General features: G+C 35.3%; 2 protein-coding genes across 2 annotated transcripts; both read left to right on the top strand.

Moving 5' to 3' along the window:
• Positions 1-2,262: 2,262 nt before the first annotated feature.
• Positions 2,263-14,666, top strand: LOC123869718 (lipase member H-B-like). Its single transcript, XM_045912718.1, has 6 exons — positions 2,263-2,302; positions 2,876-2,939; positions 9,750-9,895; positions 10,536-10,781; positions 14,009-14,351; positions 14,497-14,666. The coding sequence occupies exons 1-6, from the start codon at positions 2,263-2,265 to the stop codon at positions 14,543-14,545; spliced, it is 888 nt and encodes a 295-aa protein (XP_045768674.1). The 3' UTR covers positions 14,546-14,666.
• A 4,092-nt stretch (positions 14,667-18,758) lies between these two features.
• Positions 18,759-21,306, top strand: LOC123869514 (androgen-dependent TFPI-regulating protein-like). Its single transcript, XM_045912493.1, has 4 exons — positions 18,759-19,059; positions 19,526-19,663; positions 20,194-20,414; positions 20,707-21,306. The coding sequence occupies exons 1-4, from the start codon at positions 18,865-18,867 to the stop codon at positions 20,885-20,887; spliced, it is 735 nt and encodes a 244-aa protein (XP_045768449.1). The 5' UTR covers positions 18,759-18,864; the 3' UTR covers positions 20,888-21,306.
• The last annotated feature ends 2,334 nt before the right edge of the window (positions 21,307-23,640 follow it).

The raw sequence follows: 23,640 nt of genomic DNA, 5'->3' as shown, positions 1-23,640 counted from the left end.
CACTAAACTACAATAGCTGGTATATTACTATCAGTAATATTATCTTTTTCCGCAGGAAATATTGTGTAAAGGATAGAACTACATTTATACATGCCAATTTAGTTTGGAGATAATGTTCTACCAAATTAGTACTATTGTAGTAAGATGCTATTAAACAGAAGCCGAAGAACTTAACCGACATTCATTTATACACACGGTTGAAAGGTTTACTGAAAGTACCGATGGTACTCTACTGAATTCTTGTATCTTAATAGATCTTTATTAGATTATTACCACAAAAACGAACCCGACGACACAATCCTCCAAATGGAACGAATGTCTTCGAATACTTCACCGCCTAAATAAACTATTTTATATTCTTATTATTAAAGAACAGTTAATTTAGATGGCTTAATATAATTTAATTCGAATAGCCGCTCTAAATGTTACTGTAATCTCTTCGATTTGACCTACCCTTTGTTTGATATTCGTTTACATCTCGCACCTAGCACTAACAACTAGCACTAACAGTATTATACCATGCATACAAATAGGGACTACTGTAAAATAAACATAGTTTCCTTGGAGTGCTGGATTACTAACTGGAAACTTAAAACTAACTATTATATAACTATATAATATATATTATAATATATATATATATATTATATATTTTATAACTGGAAACTTGAAAGTAAACCTCGACACTCGTTCTATCGATGTCGTTATGTAGACGTCTAATAATAATAGTCGTTCCAGTACAAGTGTAAATTAAAAATTTATAACACCCCCAACAAGTGAAGGTCACAGTAACTAAAAAAGAGCTGATAACTTTCATACGGCCGCACCGATTTTCTTGGATTATAGCTAAGAACACTCTCGATCAAGCCACCTTTCAAACAAAAAATAACTAAATTAAAATCGGTTCATTAGTTTAGGAGCTACGATGCCACAGACAGATACACAGATACACACGTGAAACTTATAACACCCCTCTTCTTGGGTCGGGGGTTAAAAAAACAGCGAACTTTGAAGGTAAGAATGAGTATATAATTTCATTCCCACCGGAGCAACATAGTGCGATATAGCGGCATGTAATAATTTCAAAATGAAATCAAACATTTTATAAAAGTACTAATAAGAGAGTTGAGAAAAGCTTGTTATTTAATCGTTTTTCCCGTTTTATTTATCCCGTATAATATTATATTATAATAAATATAAGAATAAATATATAAATAATATGTTATAAGCATATCTACTTTACGCATTTTTTCGTTATAATGGCAACAAGATCTTGAATTAGTGTAAGGGCCTAATTTATTAATGATATCGAACAACACTTGGTAACTTTGTTACAAATTCCTCTCCAAGTTCTTACAAAATAAGTTACAAACTATTTAGACCGAAATGTTTTGAACAATTTCTATAGCTAAAGGCTAGCGATTAAGTTTTTATATAGTAAATTGATTACTTCGTCGTAAAAGAAACATGAAAAACCTGTAAAAGTAGGTAACTGAGTAGGTAGGTAGGTACCTACTGGATGGAATGTTGAGTCTACAGTTTGTTTCCAAATAAACTATTACTTCATTACACATACACATAAGCTATACTTATTTTATTTAAAAAAAATAGGGATCCCTATGAAAATTACAATAAGCAACCCGTGCGAAGCCGTGGCGGGTCACTAGTAGTTTATTAATGCGAAGATGTATCTGTCTTTCTGTCTGTTAGCTTTTCACGCTCCATCTGTTTCCCTATTTAGGACGAAATTGAGTACAGACCACAGATATAGGTTGCATCTCGGAAAACAACTTAGGATACTTTCGATCTAGGAAAATCAAATAGTTCCCTCGAATTAAAAAAAAAAACTAAATACATATGGACGAAGTTGTGGGCATCATCTATGTATTTGGTAAAGACGTAGCTTGCATGCTGCTGACGGGCAAAGGTCATTTTTATACCGGAATTAAATATTTAAAAACTTTAATCCACGCGGGCGAAGTCGCGGGTATCACCTAGTGTATTAAATTCAAAAACATTGAAGACCAATTGGTTTTTTCTAATTTTATTGTTTTCTATGTGAACGAAATTACATCAAAAACTTTATCTAATCACATTAATTAAAAAAATCTTGTAAAGCGGCAGAACGTTTGATGTCATATTAATCTATGATTAAGTTATATGATAATCTTTCACATAGTTATATCGCAACTACATAAATAGGTATTTTTTTCCATCAGTAACAGATTTACGATTGAAGTGTCTTCCGAAGTAAACGGAAAAATGTTGAGTTTTATTTTTTTTACTGTCGCTTGTGCATTAGGTAAGATAGACGCTTTTATCTTAATAAGAGTTAAGCTTGAACCTTATTCTAAGTAAAATATATTTTAAAAAATGTGAAACTTCTGGGCTAAATGTTAAGTATATGTACACCCCGTATAATATACATAGCTATGCGTATATTTCTGACTTCGGTACTGCAAGCAAATCTGGAATACCGGCCTGCGCGAGTCCGACTCGCGCATCGAGGACTCTGTAGCTTGGACTAAAAAAAATTCAATCCTCGGTTTTAGGTAAATAAATATCCCAGGCCAGGTCTGTAATTCATACTAAACTGAAGATCCGTGAAATAGACAGAGAGCAGAATGACATTAACTGGGTTCCGTTTAGACTTTTGAGTAGGTAAGGGACACTAAAATGCAGACAGCAACTTATTCGTCCCATTATAATTATATCTTGTATATTTCTTTTTGATCATGATTTTTTTAAGTACTTCTATACCTAACTGTTAAAAATTATAGATTACAAGACTTTGCCCGATTTTATCCGCATGGCATGATTTTATTCGAGAAAAAGTATCGTCAGAAAAATTTAAAAATAATTTTATTGTTCACAGCTTGTAATGCAGATCCGATAGCACCCCTACAAGGGAGCTTTAATAAGTACTTCATCTACTCAAGGTTCGTATTAATATAATAATAATTTATTGTAATTATTTTTTAATACAACGATTAAACGTATAGATCCTCATTTCCACACTAAAAAATGATTTTAAGAATATCCAACGAGACTTTAAAAGACATGAATGCAAGCAGGCGAAATCAAGGAAAAAAGCTAGTAGGTAAAAATAGAAACTAAGCAATACAAGTGTTCCGTTAGAATACAAAAGATCTTTTCATCTATAGATCTCAGAGCTACAAATGCAATTACAAAAAGGTATTATTGTAGAGGCACTCTTAAATTCTATTTTGCTCTAAAGTCAGTTACTACAATTTTATTAATGTCCAATCCTGAAACTCGGGCAAAAACGTAATCCTCTCCGACAAAAAAGAAAAGGAATCTGCTCTACTAGTATTATTACTAGCCTTTACTTAGTTACCTATACAACTTATCATCATATTATATTAATATGATCAACCCATTGCCGGCCCACTACTGAGAACAGGTCTCTTCTCAGAGTGAGAAGGGTTTAGGCCATAGTCTGCCACGCTGGCCCAATGCGAATTGGCAGACTTAGAACACCTTTGAACAGGTAGGCATAGAGAACTCTCAGGCATGCAGGTTACCTCACGATGTTTTCCTTCACCATATACCTATTATTAACTAATAAATGTCCACAGCTGGACAGCCTCTTGTAGACTCTCTTGACTCACTCGTCACTGTTCGAAGACTTTGGTCTTCAAGTACTGAGGAGTTTTGGACGAGAAAACATTCGAAGTTTACCCTTTATAAGTGTTGATAAGAATTATGCTTTTCAGAGAATTTAGTCGTGAACCTATTGAACTCGACGCTGCCAACGTAACTGCTTCCATTGAAGCTCTATCCATCGATAGAAATACTACCATCATCGTACATGGGCACGATGGCTCTGGTACCACTTCCTTGAACCCTACTGTGAAAGACGGTATGTATTACGAGTATTAATCCTTTTCTACTTAGACAAAAAACTTGCGAATCCCTGTATAATTGACGCGTTCTTTTTATAATGTCATGAAAATAAAGCATCAATTATACAGGGATACCAAACCAAATCGATCCAATTGTATTATGAGTAATTTTTTTGAATTTTTTTTACGAGCTTACGGCTCTAGGTGCTTTTTGACCCTCAAACTTTCGCTCAACAGCTGCTATTTTTTTTTATTATACTTTAGTTTTCTTTAGTTTGCTTAGAAGATAATTAAATATAAAGAAACCTGGGAGAAACGAGTAAGCGACGCGGTTTGCTCGGCGTTTTAGACCTTCTGAAGATCATGATACCAGTGAAACCTAACTCCAGCGTTGTGAAGTTTTCACTCATATCATGATTTCATTGTCAGTTCGCAGCAAAAAGATCGTATGAGCCGCGTATAGTGCGCGTGTTACGCATTTCAGCGAGAAACTACCTTTTTAACCCCAGACCCAAAAAGTGTTATAAGTTTGACGTGTGTATTTGTGTATCTATCTGTGGCATCGTAGCTCCTAAACTAATGAAGTGATTTTAATATAGTTTTTTTTTTTTTTTGTTTGAATGGTGGCTTGATCGAAAGTGTTCTTAGCTATAATCCGAGAAAATCGGTTCAGCCGTTTGAAAGTTATCAGCTCTTTTCTAGTTACTGTAACCTTCACTTGTCAAATATCGGAGGGTTGCCAGCAAAACATACATTTAAAAAAAAAAAAAACCTTCACTTGTCGGGGGTGTTATAAATTTGTAATTTACACTTGTAAGGAAATACCTATCAACACAATGGTTACGTCATATTTATTATTATTTTATTATTATTTTCCAGCTGCCCTCGAAAGCGAAGACATGAACGTCATCGTAGTGGACTGGTCAGTCTATGCAGGCCAGAGTTACAGCAACGCGGTGGGTGCGGTCCCCAGTGTTGGCACAGCCTTGGCAAGGCTTATCCAACAGTTGATTGACCAATCAGTCGTCACTTTGGACACATTGCACTTGATTGGATTCGATCTTGGAGCTCACGTCGTTGGCTTCACTGGAAGAGCTCTCGATGGCAAAGTCGCAAGAATAACTGGTACGAAAAAATATATTAATCTTTATTATCCGACTATGGAAAGCTAAAAGGAATAGGGCTTTAGCAGTCTATGTATGTAGGTTTGTATTTATGTGTGTTTCACCGTAACGCCCAAACTACTGAGCCAATTTAGATGAGTGAGGTGTCAATCAATTCGTTGTTATGATCCGGGTGACAGGCTACATTTTACACAAAAAAAAAAACGACCTGACGGCGGATATTATATCCAAATTAGTGGGGATCTCCAAAAAAATTTTTTGTTATTGTATCGAGTGGGATATTATTAAATGAAAGAGGAAAAAATCTAAATTAATAAATACTTATATAGTAGGTATCAGCACTTTTCTAGTTACTGTACCCTTCACTTATCGGGGGTGTTATAAATTTTTAATTTACACGTCTTGTCTTCATAAAAGATTATGGAGTGCGATGTACAATTTCAGGTCTCAATCCAGCTGGCAAACAGTGGGGCACCAATACTCGCCGCCTGAGCATGAACGACGCTCTATACGTGGAAGTGATTCACACCGACGGCGTAGGTCTCCTGGCCTACGGTGTTGGTGACGCCATCGGCCATGTGGACTTCTACCCTAGCGGTGGCACTGGCCAGCCCGGCTGCTTCCTGAACAACTACTGCAGTCACAACCGCGCTTGGGAGCTCATGGCTGCATCCCTTACTCACAATCAGTTGATCGGCAACAAGTGTGGAAACTGGCATCAGGTCGCGGTAAACGCGTGCCGTGGTTACAAGCTAGCGATGGGAAATAATGACCATGTTAAACTTGGGTAAGCATTTTTTTCTTTGCATATTACTTTTCTTAGAAGATTTTCTTGCTATCAACAAATACTTACCAATACCAAGTAAATTTTTAGGTTGAGGTACTTTTTAGGGTTCCGTGCCCGAAAGGTTCCAACGGGACCCTATTTTCTGTACCTGCGTCCGTCCATGCGTCTGTCTGTCAGTGTCAGCTGTATCTCGTGAACAGCTGGTAGAGAGTTGAAATTTTCACAGAATATGTATTTAATTTACTATTGCCGCCATAACAACAAATAGTAAAAATTTCTCACTGGCCGCTATGAAAATTTAAAAATATTAAAAGTGTTATGTCTTGTACACGACGGTACGGAACCCTCCGTATGCGAGTTCAACTCGCACTTGACCGATTTTTTTAAATCCTTTTCCTTTATTTTCAGGTCTGGAATGTTCAGAGTTAAAACAGGAAGGACATATCCTTTCGCATAGGAACCAGAGAAGAAAATCTTTTATCTTCGAAAATAAACATGTAAATTAAATTATTAAGGTCTGCATTGTTAGCTATATTAAAAATATATTTTTTTAATTTGTTTTTGAATTTCAAAAAACTTCTACACAGCTTTTAGCTATGATGCATTTGATGAAATTGCTTATGATTGGCGGAATAAACATTACCTAATAAATATAACTAATTACCCAATAGCTTTATGACAAATTCCTCAAGTTCGAAGTTCTGACAAAATTAGACACGAACTAGAAATATTTTCAACAATTTGTACAGCAAACAATTAATTTAAGTAGGTTTGCAGTTAAAAAAAAATAAACTTTAAAGTAACAATGATATCTAATCAATAATCTAATCTCCTGGGTTAAATTTCGAGTAAATACCTACTTTGAGTTTCCAACTTTCGTAGCATTACATCATTACACCTACATGGAAATTGATAGCATACCTACAGGATACTAAGATATTGAAGACAATTTTGTATTTTCCAATCTTAAGTAGATATATTATTTTCATGTGAAATTTCACCGAAAAATCCTTATCTAATCAGCTGACTAATTAAAGAAATCTAATAAATCGGCAACACGTTTCATGTTATTTTAATCAATGATTAATTTCTATAATAAATACACTGACCTCTATTAATACACGCTGGACTTACGCTTGCCGGATTATTTTAGAAGCAACTTGATTGTCGCTATTTTGATGCCGATAGCAGCAGTGAGCGCCATGTGAGCGTACTTAAATGTAGCATAGTGTCAACATGAAGACCATTTAGCAAAAAGTGGCAATTCAATTCTCGGTACGCTAGATGGGGCGCTTCGAATCGGCACGAAAATGACTGTCTAAATAATTTTTTTTTTAAATAATTAATTTTTTTATTTATATTAATTATAATATAATAATATATTAATTGTAATAAATTATATTAATTATAATTATTTTTTTTTATAAAAATTTATTAAGTATATTTTTTTTAATATTTATAAATTTCCTTGAATTTAAAGAAAATATAATAAAAATTATAAAAATACAAAAATTACTGTCGTTTAGTACGACATAGATCTTCCAGCGTACCTGTATTATGTCCATTTCCGTGCATAATTACCTAGTTATCTTTCACATAGATACATATCGCAACTACATAAATACGAGTATATGTATTTTTTTGAATAGGAAACATATTTACGTGCATGTTGCAGTGTATACAGTGTTAAACAAAAAATGTTGAGATTTATTTTTATCACTGCCGCTTTTGCATTAGGTAAGATAGAAGTTTTTATCTTCATACGAATTATAAAGTAGTAGCCGATGCCCGCGACTTCGCCCGCGTGGATTTAGGTTTTTCTAAATCCCATGGGAACTCTGATTTTCCGGGATAAAAAGTAGCCTATGTGCTAATCCAGGGTATTATCTATCTCCATTCCAAATTTCAGCCAAATCTGTCTTGTAGTTTTTGCGTGAAGGAGTAACAAACATAAACACACACACACACAAACCTATATATATATATATATATATATATTATATTATGTAATAGATTTACTATTAAGTATTTTATTACTATTATTAGGATCCCGTACCCGACGGGGGCGAGCAGGACCCTATTACTAAGCCTCTGTTTGTCTGTCCGCGGGCTGTACCTCATGAAACGTAATAGGTAGAGAGTTGAGAAATTTTCACGATGTGTATTTATATTTATATTTTAAGCGACATCCGCGTTTAATTTTGATAATTATATTATTAGTAATGAGTAATTACATAGCACATATTATTATGCAATGCAACATCATCTTGGAGTCTTAGGGCTAAAAAAAATTCACCGCGATTAATAGCCTCATCGGATGACAGAAGGGCTGACTCATTTCTTGGGTAACGGATCAGCCTGGCTGTCCAGCGTGAATTCTTGGCACCATTCCACGCGAGCATGATTTGTATAGTATAAATAGACAAGGCTAGCTTCAAGTTTTATTGTAATATTTTCAATAGATCATCTAAAATATAATAAAAAACCATTTTCCTTTTCCGTACTAAGACGTAGCCATCCGTTAAGAGGGCTCTCTCCGTCACTCGTTTCATACAATCGTAGTTCCAATTTAATTTGAATATTAAGCAACCAAAGTCCATGAAATTTTGCAGACACTTTCTAGAAACTAATATCTATGTCTGTGGTTTTCCAGATTTCTGTTAAAATATTCGGATTCAAAGTTACGCGGTTTTATAAATTTTCATACAAGTCTTTGAGTCCCTGTAATTTTAAAACTACATATTTTTAGAAAAATCTAAAACATCACAGACACAGATATTAGTTTTTAGAATATGTCTGCAAAATTTCATGGACTTTGGTTGCTTAATATTCAAATGAAATTGGAACTATGATTGTATGAAATGATTGACGGAGAGAGCCCTGTTAAGTCACGAAATTTAATAATTTATTGTGCACAGCTTGTAATGCAGATCCGATAGCGCCACTGCAAGGGAGATATGTCAAATACTTCATCTACACAAGGTTCGTAGCTACATGATGCCTACCTAATTTTTTCTTTATTGGATTAGAAAACCCAAACTCCTTTAAGTTTTTCTGCAAATCAATGTTCAATAATTAAAAAAAACTGGCCAAGGGCGAGTTAGACTCGCGCACCGAGGGTTCCGTACTCGAGTATTTTTTCCGACACTGCACGATAAATCAAAAACTATTGTGCATAAAAATAAATAAAAATCTGTTTTAGAATGTACAGGTAAATCCTTTGCCCCACTAGGTATAGTTATCTTGCTATGAAAATTGAAAATACTAATTATATTTGTTCATTTTTTTATTTGTTTTTTTGTGATGTAACCACAAATTCACGGTTCCCAGATTTATACTTGTACTATTGTAGCAGCCATGCAGCGTATGATAGATAACTGATAAATAAAAATACCACTACATATTATCACTTGTATTACTTGGGCTGTATTTACAATATGTGCCTTGGTTACAATTAAAACTGTGGTAGAAAAACGAGGGCCGGAGCTTGATGCTAGACCGAGGCGTTTCGGTCTTGATGATCTGAAGTGAATTGGTTGAATCCGCTGCCCGGGGTTCGTCCAGGCCAGCAAGATATTTTGAATCGTTCCGAATTCAAATTGTGTTCTCTAAGTGACAGCTGCAAAGTGTGTTGCTTTCTTCGCAGCTGCCGGTCTTAAAAGAGGCTGCATGCCTCTACACTATACGACCTACCTACCTGTAGGATGTTTATGATTATAATCCTTCATCCAAGGTCATAAGTTTTCTTGACAGACACGACAGACGGACAGATGAACAACAAACTGATCCTAAAAGGGTTCCATTTTTTCTTTTGAGGTACGGAACTCTAAAGAACTCCTTTTCGTAAAATCAAAATCTAAAACTTTTATGGAGAAGGGGGAACTAGATCAAAATCCTCTCTGATATCAAGTATACCTGCTATTCAGCTACTTAGTCACCTGTAAAAGTGTTAATAAGTAATTTATATTACAGACAATTTAGTCGTGATCCTGTTGAACTCGACGCTACCAACATATGGGCTTCTGCTGATGTTCTCTCCCTCGAAAACAATACAACTATTATTGTACACGGACATAAAGGCTCTGGTACCACTACCTTGAATCCTATTTTGAAGGACGGTATGTATTTTTTTTTTGAAAATTGAAAATACTAATTATTATTTGTTCATTAACACATTAAATTTTTTTTTGTGATGTAGCCACAAATTCACAGTTTTTGGATTTTTTCCTTTACTTGTGCTATAAGGCCTACCTCCCTAGTACTTACCTGCCAAATTTCATGATTCTAGGTCAACGGGACAACCCTAAACCCTATAAGTTTTCTTGATAGTCTGTCTGTCCATCCGTCTGTTTGTCAGCGGACTGTTTCTCGTGAACCGTGATAGTTGGAAAGTTGAGATATTCACAAAATGTTGATTTCTATTGCAACTGTAACAACAAATAATCACAATTTAAAAATGAAAATTAAAAAAAAATTAAATACGTAGTGGTATTTCTTATACGATAGCACGGAACGCCCTTTGTGTGCGAGTCCGACTCGCACTTGACCGTTTTTTCCTTTTGGGGCGCGGAACCTTAAAACATGGTATTTCTGGGTTCCGTTGTCGACCTGCCCAATAACAATGTTCCCGTCGCGTGCATCGACGGCACCTCTGGTGCTGCAAATTCATGGGCGGCGCTATAATACTTAATACCAGGTGACCCGCCTGCTCGTTTGCCCGCTATTTTTTATATGTATGAAAAAAAATTTGTTTTCCAGCTGCCCTCGAAAGCGAAGACATGAACGTCATCGTAGTGGACTGGTCGGTCTATGCAAGCCAGAGCTACAACAACGCAGTAGGTGCGGTCTCCATAGTTGGTACAGCCTTGGCACAGGTTATCCAAGAACTAGTTCGCCAATCAGCTGTCACTTTGGACACATTGCACTTGATTGGATTCGATCTTGGAGCTCATGTCGTCGGCTTTACTGGAAGAGCTCTCGATGGAGAAGTTGCAAGAATAACTGGTACGAAAAAATATGATTATTTTTATCTTATGTCTAGCTATTAAATTAGGTATCGTAATTTCCATTATAAGTAAGTATAGCTTGTTACGTCTATGCCCGACTAGTTTCGGGCTTACATCGACTAAATACGTGAGTAAAGCTGTAACAACCTATACAATATGTCTAGCTGTTACACAGCAGAGTTTAATTCAAACACATCCTCTCAACAATACGTACCTTTTTTACGTAGATTTTCTATCTCTGGAGTAATGCGAGCCATTCATGCCTTTTTCTGGTATATAAGTAGGTATAACAATACAATATTATTATCCTAATAGCACAGAATTTAACCATCACCGATTTGATAGTAATAATAAAGTATAATATTACGAACTCAATAGGTACATCATCATTCAAATTATCATATAATTAATATGAGTTTAGATGATCGAATTTAGAATAATGCGTACTTAAACAATTTTTCTTTCATTCTTCATGATTTTATTATGAGGAGTGAAGGCTTGACTTTCGGGCGTACCGTTTGATTCTTATTATTTGAATAATAATTATTATCTGTGGATGTGGTTTGTCAAATTCCCGTAAAACGTAATTTCAAAATAATTGTGAAATTTCGAAAAGGGTTATCGAGTCAACCGGGGACCCGAGAGCGGGCAGGTGCAAAAAATTAGTTTGGCCATTTGGAGGAGGCCAGGAGTAATGCTGCCAGCGTCTTGTACAATACCTCGCTGCGGTGGTCTCAATGAGGTTTTAGATTTAATTTAGTAAATTTTAGTTTTTAATTTAATTTAATTATTTTTATTTGTTTTTAGTTTAAATTTAGATGTAAGTTTATTTTTAACCCCCGACCCAAAAAGAGGGGTGTTATAAGTTTGACGTGTGTATCTGTGTATCTGTGTATCTGTCTGTGGCATCGTAGCGCCTAAACGAATGAACCGATTTTAATTTAGTTTTTTTTGTTTGAAAGGTGGCTTGATCGAGAGTGTTCTTAGCTATAATCTAAAAAAATTGGTTCAGCCGTTTAAGAGTTATCAGCTCTTTTCTAGTTTTCTTGTAGAAAAGAAGGTTAGATAACCGTTAGGTTCATAATATTATGTCAATAGACAAATGTCAAGCTGTCAAGATGGACGTTGCCTAAATACATAATTATTTATTTGAAAATGATGTTTTGGAAAACTCAGATACTTTGGATCGTCGGGGGTGTTATAAATTTTTAATTTACACTTGTATACAGGGTTACTGGTAATATGTCGGCAATCCGTTAAGGGGGTGTGGGCGAAGTAATTTGCAACCAAATGACCCCTTATGACCCCTAGGCAAATGTCAACCATTTTCGAGTAATTTGACTTTTTGTGTTTTTTAGAAAAATTTGAGGTATGCAACTTTGAAAATTTATAAAAAAAAAACCAATGCATGAATTTTTTTATTATTATTATTATTTGCTTGCTAACACTTCAATACATAATAATCAACCATAAAATGACACTTATCTTTAATAGTTTTCAAATCACAGCTACAAATCTGTACAAGTTTCATAATTTACACCAGGTGGTCTGACAAAAATGGTCGATTTATGTAAAAAATTACTGAAGAACTTTATCGGCAGAACACATGAAAAACATGTACAACTTCTCAGCTACCCAACGAGATACAATATGGTACCAGAAATCAGAAAATGGCCGAAAAAAAATACAATTATTGTTAAAAAGACGAAATCGTCTGCAATCAAAAATTACAATAATCGTTTAGGAAGTTTACAATAATTACGTAGATAAGTTACACTAAGCCATTAAAACTAAATTCTAAAGTTCATTTTCAAAATGTGACCCTCTATTTCTTATGCACAGGCGCATTCTTTTTCTTAATTGAGATTTTACTACATTACTTGTCAAATTGGTTCTTATTGAATTAGCTGCATTTATTATTCTAATTTTCAATTCTTCGACTGATGGCACTGGTGAGACATCGTACACTAGGCTCTTCATATGTCCCCAGACATAATAGTCCATAGGTGTCAGGTCTGGACATCTTGCTGGCCAAGGAATTGGGCCTCCTCTGCCTATCCATCGATTGGGAAAATTAGTGTCTAACCATTGCCGAACTGTTATTCTCCAGTGTGCTGGACATCTATCGTGCTGGAATCTCATTCCTCTTCTTATTTCCAGAGGTACGTTTTCTAATAATGCAAATAAATGCGCAAATTATGAAACATTTTAAATGTCTTATCTTTTAAGTCTAAGAATTTATAAATACAATACAATTAAATAAGTTAAGGATCCCACCCTTCACCTAATGTTATTGTACTTGCCAGTGCTTTAATTATTATCCTATTCTCTGAAAAATGTTAGGCAAATCTGGCTATTTATGCCTTTGTTTTTTCTATCCAGTCACTAGATAATGTTTTTAAGCTCTTCTTATCCGAGAGCGCTGATCGGTGCACGTGTTCACACAAAGGATTAAAAATGTCATTCTTGGAACTCTCATTATTTTTAGAGTGTTATTTTTAGAGTTTTATACTTCGAAAATTAATTGTAAGATTAATTTATAACTCATTACTCATCCTAAATAAGAAATAAGAGTATTACCATAAAATTCGACGTTGAGATATTATTTCGTATTCTTAAGACGATTTCATTTTTTTCACAATAATTGCATTTTTTTCGGCCAATTTCTAATTTCTGGTACCATATTGTATCTCGTTGGATAGCTGAGAAGTTGTACATGTTTTTCATGTGTTCTGCCGATAAAGTTCTTCAGTAATTTTTTACATAAATCGACCATTTTTGTCAGACCACCTGGCGTAAATTATGAAACTTGCACAGATTTGTAGCTGTGATTTAAAAACTATTAAAGATAAGTATCATTTTATGGTTGATTATTATGTATTGAAGTGTTAGCAAGCAAATAATAATAAAAATAAAAAAAAATCATGCATTGGTTTTTTTTTATAAATTTTCAAAGTTGCATACCTCAAATTTTTCTAAAAAACACAAAAAGTCAAATTACTCGAAAATGGTTGACATTTGCCTAGGGGTCATAAGGGGTCATTTGGTTGCAAATTACTTCGCCTACACCCCCTTAACAGATTGCCGACATATTACCAGTAACCCTGTATATAAAAAACTCTTATGTTGAAGTCAATTTCAAATAAATAAATATTGATTGTGAAATGGTGTTGCAAATTATTTTATTCATAGAAGATTATAGAGTACGATGTGGGTACATTTCAGGTCTTAACCCATCTGGTAGAGAATGGGGCACCCATTCTCCTCGCTTGAACTCGAACGACGCTTTATACGTTGAAGTGATTCACACCGACGCCGTAGGTCTCCTCGCCTACGGTGTTGGTGATGCCATTGGCGATGTGAACTTCTACCCCAACGGTGGCACTGGCCAGCCCGGCTGCTTCCTGAACAACTACTGCAGTCACAACCGCGCTTGGGAACTCATGGCTGCATCCCTTACTCACAATCTGTTGATCGGCAACAAGTGTGGAAACTGGCCTCAGGTCAAGTTGAACACATGCAGTGGTTACCTGCTTAGAATGGGAAATAATGACCATATTAAACTTGGGTAAGCATTTTTTACTTGACTTTTTCACATAATTGTTAGTACCTACCTATCTATGCTAATTTACCGTAAATAATGCTAATTTTATATCTTTCAAAGCTCTTATAACCATTCACTTTCCGCATTTAATTTGTATTCCTCTTTTCAGGTCTGGTATGTTCAGAGTCAATACAAGAACCAAATATCCTTTTGCGTAAGTACGAGAGAAGAAAAACTAAACTTTAGTTTGTATCTTCGAAACTAAACATAAATAATATAAATTATACCTTTTATTTATATCTGCATTGTTATATAGCTGCAATAAAAATGTATATTGTTTACTTTGTTTTATTTTCATGAAAATTGTACGTAGCTTTTATTATCCAACAATAAGCTGCCTTATGATTCAATAGTTGATGCCCACGACTTCATTCGCGTGGATTAAGGTTTTTAAGAAGTCTGCGAGAACTCTTTGGTTTTCCAGGACATAAAGTCTATGTCCGTCTCCGAGCAAGCTATTTCTGTACCATTTGATAAAACCACTCAAACGGATGGGCCGTGAAAGGTAACAGACAAGCAGACAGACACACGTTCGCATTTATAATATTAATATGGATTATATATAACTTTAGAATACAAAAGTTAAAAAAAACCGCTTAGTAAGTATTGTACTTATTTCATTAAAATGTCACCACTGAAAAAGAGTTTATTTTTAATCGAATCCAATCAAACTTTGTGTAAATTCATATTTTTAAAATATAGCATTGCGTAATTTTGCTTGTCATGTGTACCATGTTGGATTTGGTAAAACCTGTGGTAAAACGTTGTTACCTCAATTATAGTCTGCGAATTATGAATACTCTAAAAAATACTCTACATACAATCTACATAAAAAAAGATAAACAATGGACTGATTATCTTAATTCCTAATAATCGTAATTTTGATTATTAGGAATTAATTTTTTAATTTATAATTTATTAATTAAAAATTATAAATGTGAAAGTGTGGATGTTTGGATGTTCGGATGTTTGGATGTTTGGATGTTTGTTACTCAATCACGCAAAAACACTAGACGGATTTGGCTGAGAATAGAGATAGATTATACCCTGGATTAACACAAAGGCTACTTTTTATCCCGGAAAATCAAAGAGTTCCCGCGGGATTTTGAAAATCAGCAAATATGATGGTATTTAATAATATTATTTGGTATATTGGGCTAATAAATCATATCGTAGTTGGATTGCAGATACCTGTTCAATACATAAAGGTAGATAATATAGTAGCAGTAGGTACTACAATAATAAGTCGAAGACTTTCTATAGCGGGCGGGTAAAAGTTTAATATAAAACAGAGTATAGATTACGTGTTCAAAAGAGCTTAACTCGTCTCAGTTATCCTGCACAATAAGGTTTTCTCAATGAGGCTTCCTGCACTAATACCTTTAGCCGATTAGTGAAACTGAATAAAGAATAGACTTTATTTCTCCTTTTAGTCTGCATCTGCATCAGTTTCGCTAGAGCTTATTCTGTTAAGTAGTGTTCGGTCATATTTGCTAGATATTTCTTTTTTTTTTTAATTACTATAGGATTTGCTTGACCACAATCACACCTGATGGAAAGTGATCATCATCATCATCATCATCGCGTGCCTTCTTCGAAACGAAGTTTGGCGATCATCATCCGAAAAGCTTCTCTATTAAGATGGAAAGTGATGATGTGGTCTAAGATGGGACGCGTTTACCAAGAAGGTGCCTATTCACTTATGACTTATGACTCTACGCGTGTTCTGCTTTAAAGTATGTATTTTTTTAATTCGCTAGTCTTTCCATAAATAAGTATGCTGAGTAGGCCTAAAAAGAGTTATGAAGATGGATCAAAGAATATTAATTAAGTTAGACACCCATTGCGGTAAAGGAAGACATCGTGACAAAACCTTTTTGCCTAGAGAATCTAGGAGTACGTATAGCCCGCCATCCCGCACTGAAGAACCATGATGCGGCCAGTTCCCAATCCTATGAAAAAATGTGTCCTGCAAAAGAGAAATAATAAACTAAGTAGGCTATAAAAAACAGTGATAGTTAAGATAGTTAAGACGTCGGGAGGTGTGGGGTTTGATCCCGGATACGTATCTCGAACTTTTCGTGGTTATGTGCGCTTTAAGTAATTAAATATCACTAAAGTAATTTTTAACGGTGAAGGAAAACATCGTGAGGAAACTAGTATGTCTGAGAGTTCTACATAATAGTCTCAAAGGTGTGTGAAGTCTGCCTATCCGCACTTTTCCACCTTGATAGACTACGGCTAAACCATTTTCATTCTGAGAAAAGACCCGTGCTTCGAAGTGAGCTGGCGATGTGTTGATCATGCAGTATAAGCAAAAAGTCCAGCCAGAGGCTTTCAAGCCAGAATTGTGAATTTGGAAAATTTACTATGTAAGTGCCTTGATAGAAATTCTAAATGCAGTTATGCATATAATAATAAGGAAGTTAGGATTACACATATACCTGTATCGTTACTCATTATATTGATTATATATTGATTAGTTTTATGATGTTATTAATAAAGCTGTAATTATGTGTTTGTAGTGACGTTGAAAGAGGATTATACTTTGACGAGTATATAACCTTGACCTAGCTTAACTAAACATGTTTGTATAGTATATAACAATATAATATTTATGACTTGCAAATCATCCCGACTTCGCACGGGCAGTCAAAGTATCTATGGATTTGTAGTTCCTAACGATGTATTTTTCTGGCATAACTTTATGGATCCTCCAATAAATTGATATTTGCATGAAATCCCACAAATTCGGCAAACCGGTCAGTGGTCCCACGCTATAATAATTATATACTCCAAGTGGCCAACAGTATAATATACCTACCTACCTACACGTTCGCCGAGTGCATTGGTTGAGTGCATAGGGCAATATGTACAAGGTTCTTTTCGCTTACCATACTTATAATAGAACTAGTAATACAAAGAATGATTTCAATACTAATATATTAAATGCGAAAGTGTGTATGTTTGTCTGTTAGCTTTTTACGCCTCATTTGTCTAACTGTTTTTTGATGTAGTAGAAGGATAGAATCTCAGGAGGGGCACTAATTTTTGTCCTGAAAGATTAAAGAGTTTCACGGGATTCTTATGAAACCTAAATCCACGAGAATGAAGTCGCGGCATCGTCTTTTTGGTACAGAGATAGCTTGCATTCTGGAAACGGGCATACTTAGGCTAGTTTTGGTCCCGGAAAATGAAAGAGTTCCTAAAGGATTATAAAAGAAAACGAAAGCCACACGGATGAAGTCATAGGCATAACCATACTAAGGATTCCAAAAATGGATTGAAACCGTAAATAAAGGAAGCTTAAGTTATTGTTAGTTTAGACCAGATCGTTTTGCTTACCATAATTTAAACTTTTGACAAAGGCAGGACGACGCTGTTAAAGTTTGCTGTGTAAACTTTTTCTTCTTCCTGCTATACCCTGTCCTCCCCTATAAGTAGTTATTTAATACCTTTCTACACAATATTTTTGGTGAATAATATCCATAACATTATCCACTTAATAAATACTTTGATGTTTTCTTCATGGACCTTCATGGGCATAATAATACAATAACAATATGAGGAGATTTGTAAATTTTCAACCCAATATCTATATTAATTAATCTTATACATTATATAAAAGAAACAGCTGACTGACTGATCTGTCAACGCATAGCTCAAACTACTGAAATCGGGCTGAAAAGATAGCTATTATGACGTAGGCATCCGCTAGGAAAGGGTTATTGAAACAATATACTTAATTTTAAACCCCGACCCAAAAAGAGGGGTGTTATAATTTTGACGTGTGTATCTGTGTATCTGTCTGTGGCATCGTAGCTCCTAAACTAATGACCCGATTTTAATTTAGTTTCTTTGTTTGAAAGGTGGCTTGATCGAGAGTGTTCTTAGCTATCATCCAAGAAAATCGGTTCAGCCGTTTGAAAGTTATCAGCTTTTTTCTAGTTACTGTAACCTTCACTTGTCGGGGGTGTTATAAATTTTTAATTTACACTTGTATCATACTATTTAAAACGATGTGCCATTAAGCAACTGCTTTTCGGTACTGTGCTAGATGGCAGCGTTGTGCAAAACTCTCCACTAGTTGGATGTTTACATCAAACAGGTCGCAGGAACCCGCTGGATTCAGGTGCACCAAGACCATGGCGTATGGAAGTCCCTACAAGAGATCTTTTTCCAGCTGTGGACTTGTAACGACGATGATTCCCAGTAGAAACCAGCTGTTTTAAAAAAAATATCTTTCCCGCAGATATACCCCCTTCTGGTAGAACGCTTCCATCTTAGACTGCAGAATACTGCATCATCACTTATCTAATAAGCGAGATTGCAGTAAAGCGCTAATTTCATCATTGTATCTACCTTTAACATTGTCTGGCTGCCACACTATATTAATAGGTATTTTCCTTGCACTTATGTTTCATTCGTTTACCTTTGACTCTCACGGTTAAGACGTGCGCATTTAGTTAACGCTAATATGACAAAATTAATAACACTGGTGCGAGAAACGGACGGACTGTTAAGGTTTCGCTTATTGGTATATTTATTAGCATTTGTGCATTTAGTGATATTGTCTATACGATTATTAGGCAAAGACTTTGAACATTCTGAAGACGTGACGATACAATTGTATGCAAAGTTTAAGTGGAAACTCATTACAACTTGGTTTAGTGTAAGTACGGGTAATATTATTTGCTTTACCACTCCGTTACTCACGGGTCTTGGAGAGGATCCCAGTTATTATTACCAAAGTCTTACTATAATCGTTGTATCTAGGTAAGTATTGAAATAATAAATAATCTTAGTCAAGTGGTTTGCAGGAGGACCTGGGAAGTTGGGAACCCACCGTATTATTATCCCAAGAAAGACCCTGCCATGCCCTGCCATCACATTATGATTGATTTCATTATATGATAGAAGGAATCGCGACCTTTAGCAATGAGGAATACCATCCATAGATATTACTTGCATATAAGGACAATGTTAGTTAAATGCCAAAGTGTCATTCTGTAAATATTGGACAATAATTCTTGCCAGGTATTGCCAGTGAGAGTGAGAATGAGTAAATTAGCCGCAGTCAAAACCATAAATTATAGTACTTACCTATATGCATAGTTTTTTTTAAATTTTTATTTCAGTTGTTAACCTATCCATATATACCTATTTGTTTATATTGTGACTGGCGAGAGTTGAAAGGAGATGAGATGAAACACGTGAAAATTTTAAAGAAAATCAGGGATTTCACGTTTACCAATCTCTTGTTGCCGACCACTGTTGTAAGTTTTTTATTTATTTATTTTAGGTTTTAGGTTTTTTAAAGTCCCGTAGGAACTGTTTGATTTTCCGGGATGAAAAGTAGCCTATGTATGTCCTTCCCCGGGATGTATTCACTAAAATTGGTTCAGCGGTTGGGCCGTGAAAACGTAGCAGACAGGCACACTTTCGCATTTATAATATTAGTATGGATAATAGTAATATGGATAGTATGGATTTTACTTTTTTATTTATTAAGCTAAGAATCATGTCTGTCGATTGCCTAAAAAAGGAGTGCAATGTTTTCAGGGTTCATGGAGTATTTATTCGTCCAAGGGTTTCTTATAGTGTAGGTACATTTTTGTTGATGCACGATTAGTTTTCTAGTTCGATAAAACACGTCTGATTTATTGATATTTAATCAATTAAATACCGCTTTTCTTTTACTTTATGCAAGGACAGGATAGCAGGATAACTGACGAAAGCAATGATGAAGTGAAGGAATCACCAGAAGCGTTGCGGGTCAATAATAATCACCTTCTCTATATTTCAGTTTGCCGACATTCTATTTTGGAGACTATGGTATCACGATAAAGCGCTTGTCATGCCGCCTCCTGTAGGGACTGTAATACATCTGTGGGAGCACCACAGCATGCACACAGTTTCCCTGGGTTTCGTCATCTTCGATCTCATATTCGTAAAGCGAGAAAGACCCAAGAGTATGGGACCGGGAATCATTGCAATGCTCGGCTTTATCAGTGTATACGTAACTGTGTAAGTGACTTTTTTTTAGTGGAAATTATTATGGGCACTGAAACTGTGGACACAGAAAAAAGATTTAAGTTTACAGCTAACCTAATCCATACTATCCATCCATGCTAATATTATAAATGCGAAAGTGTGTCTGTCTGTCTGTATGTCATAACGACAATAAAAAAATTCATTCTATCACTAACAAATGTACGCTTATTTCGAATTCTTTATCGTATTCTGTCAATATCTCAGAATCTATTATTTCTTAATTAGGTCGAAATTAACTAAGTATGTAAAATCATTTTGTTCACAGATGTGTACACAGCATTTTGAACGAAGAATATCTTTATCCTGTCTTCAGAAATTTTTCTCCTTACAAGTTACTAGTCCTTGCCGTTTACACCTATATATCGTTCTTGTTCTATCACACCGGCCAGTGGCTGGTCATAGACTTATTTCATGGCCAAAAAAAATTATTTAATAAAAAAAACTAGAGTAGGGTAGGTACTTACTTATTTGAGTTACTGAATTTTATTTTAATTTTACTATCCTGATATCCGTTTATATTCCACCTTAATAAATATTATCTACTGTCTTACTATCTGGACCTACCTAGCACGAGAAAGTTTTGGCTTGATTGTACTTAAAAGGCGAATTTCATCTAAGGCATACTTTTGCCTGCAATATGAAAATGAAATTCGCTATTTCGATAACCAATTAAAAGTTTTTCGAAATTCACCCACGGATACAAACTTTGAACTCTAGTTACGCAGTTTTGGGTATTTCAAACTGTAACAAATTGGTTTAAATAGTACCTACCTACCTATACTATTAGTTCAATAAAGAAAATTAGTGTTGTAAAAATAATAAAAAACACGAATAGCTTAATCATGTTGTAAAAATTATAAAAAAAAGGATTTTCGCCATTTATTTCTTTATGAATATTAAATACTTACCTATGTTTTACAATCTTGCCACGTACCAGGTAGGTACTTAGCTGCTGAAAACAAAGAAACAATTCATTACCTTACAGACTTATGGGGCAAGGTTATGTTTATCATCAGGTTAATTTGTATCTACTGTAATCCGGCTAACAAATAGGCGTTCTTAACCTTGTCACCGCGTAGGAATACAAATAATAATAAATAATATAAAAACAAGGAAGTCATAAGTCATTTCATACTAACTCAGTATAATTTTATTTTAATAGCTTTAATAAAGTTTTTTTTTTTCTTCAATGTAATTGCTACTAAAGAATATTAGCTATTGTCAAATATAATTAATATTCCTAATATGATAGTAGAGTATAATTTATCCTTTTTTATTGCAAGATAGGCTTACGCTTGACGACAATCATGACGAGGTCTGGGTTGGAGCGTGCTTGCCTATTTACTATTGCCTTGAACGTTATACGTGGCAGGAAACACGGACCCCAAACTTTAAAAGTTTGCGAAGTTACTAACCGAAAAGCTTGGGCCTCTATACACTACCTACATACAAGCAACAGTGTAACGGGTCGGATTTGAACTGTTCCATTTTTGGATTTCATTCCACCCAAAGACCGTTGAGCTATTGATGCTTACCTAGACCCAACAACAGGAGCAATAGGTGACACAAGCCAGTTCCACAAAAGCCTGCAATATGCCTGCAATCGTCATGAAAACTTCAACGAAAAGCCGTGGAAAATTTTCGCACAATTTTCGCGGCTTTCTGCTTCATTTCATATTCGGTTTCGATATTTTCAACGCCACAATCATAATTGTAGTTGAACCTCCGGACCTGGACCTCTATTAATTTGCTGACCTCGTGTTTTCCGAGGCATACCTACCTACTATCAGACGTAACTGCATAGATAACTTATGAAACTAAATTACCATAGATACATACGTCATTGTGATGTCGTCAAACAAACAATGCGTCGTCAAGATGTTCACGATGTACTTGTACTTACCTATTTCAAATGATATTGGCGGTGTGTCACTTCCGTACTGCGCCTCTTGCGCCTGATCTCTCTCCGATCGTGTCGGATTTCCGTCCCATTGGGCTATGAGAATGAGGGAATAGAGAGTGCATCTGTGTTTGCGCACTCACTTGTGCACTTAATATCTCCCGCGCAGTTGGCTAATATCTAGGGAGATAGGCCGCCGTAGCTAAGGACATTATTATTTCAAGTGATAACAGGCAAATTTTCCTGGAAATTAGCCTCCCGAGCTATTTTGGGACGCTCGTTTCCCCGGAAGATTAAATCAAAACTCCCAATTTAAGCCTAGTTAACAAGAGTTGGTAACTACCGGTATAAAATATATAGAGCCATGGCGTGCCTATTGAATTCAAATATTTGTACCTTAATCTTAATCATCCTCTTCTAATCCATCGAGTTTGGGCCAGTTTGATTAATATAATAATATACTTCTTTAATACTTCTGTAGTAACTGGATGATTTCATGTACATTAAATATTATTGGGTTGAAAAAATCAATTGGAGGAACCATTATAATCGATGTAAATCCGAATTTTTTTTTGTCTGTCTGTCTATACACGCTACCCAGGAAATTCTGAACGGAATTTGACATACTTACTTATATAATATATACTATAACCCGCGCTAACCCGGTGCGGATAGCGCGGGTGACGTGCGGGTGTGCGGGGCGTCTCTTCTCCTCATACCTTGATTGCCATCTCGACCTGTCGCGTGCTCTACCGCATGATAATCCATACTTACTAATATTATAAATGCGAAAGTGTGTCTGTCTGCCTGTCTGTCTATCTGCTACCTTTTCACGGCCCAACAGTTAGCTTATATCCCGGGGACGGACATAGGCTACTTTTTATTCCGGAAAATCAAAGAGTTCCCACGGGATTCCCAAAAACCCATCCGCTTAAGCGAGTTGTATGTTTGGTACCGAGGTAGCTTGCCTCCCTGTAATTGACATAGGCAATTTTTTATCCCGTAAAATGAAACAGTTCCCACGGGATCTTTAAAAACCTAAATCCACGCGGACGAAGTCGCGGGCATCCTCTAGTAATAAATAATTTATTGTGTGGCTCTCGCAGAAGGGTAAGCACCTAATGGTTTCCTCTAAAACTTTGTTAAGGATTTTACTGTAAGTATTTGAATTTGTTGTAAATAAGTAGGTACTAAGTATCGCATTTTCATTGAAATTTACTGATGCAACTAGACGTTTGTTTGTTCTTGTTATGCAAAGATGCAAATGTATTTAGTATTTACCCGCGCACATCCATTTAA

The sequence above is a fragment of the Maniola jurtina genome, chromosome 11 (genome assembly GCF_905333055.1).
Source record: "Maniola jurtina chromosome 11, ilManJurt1.1, whole genome shotgun sequence".
NCBI lineage: Eukaryota > Metazoa > Arthropoda > Insecta > Lepidoptera > Nymphalidae > Maniola > Maniola jurtina.
The sequence above is the reverse complement of the archived record's forward strand: the minus strand, read 5'-3'. Positions and strand labels throughout refer to the sequence as shown.

Excerpts from the sequence above, each read along its gene's own strand:
- LOC123869718 (XM_045912718.1), top strand. The coding sequence starts at position 2,263 with ATGTTGAGTTTTATTTTTTTTACTGTCGCTTGTGCATTAG. Across the intron at positions 2,940-9,749 it reads AAGTACTTCATCTACTCAAG|ACAATTTAGTCGTGATCCTG; the intron begins GTTCGTATTAAT and ends TTTATATTACAG. Across the intron at positions 10,782-14,008 it reads AGAAGTTGCAAGAATAACTG|GTCTTAACCCATCTGGTAGA; the intron begins GTACGAAAAAAT and ends GGTACATTTCAG.
- LOC123869514 (XM_045912493.1), top strand. The coding sequence starts at position 18,865 with ATGACAAAATTAATAACACTGGTGCGAGAAACGGACGGACTGTTAAGG. Across the intron at positions 19,664-20,193 it reads TCTTGTTGCCGACCACTGTT|TTTGCCGACATTCTATTTTG; the intron begins GTAAGTTTTTTA and ends TCTATATTTCAG. Across the intron at positions 20,415-20,706 it reads ATCAGTGTATACGTAACTGT|ATGTGTACACAGCATTTTGA; the intron begins GTAAGTGACTTT and ends TTTTGTTCACAG.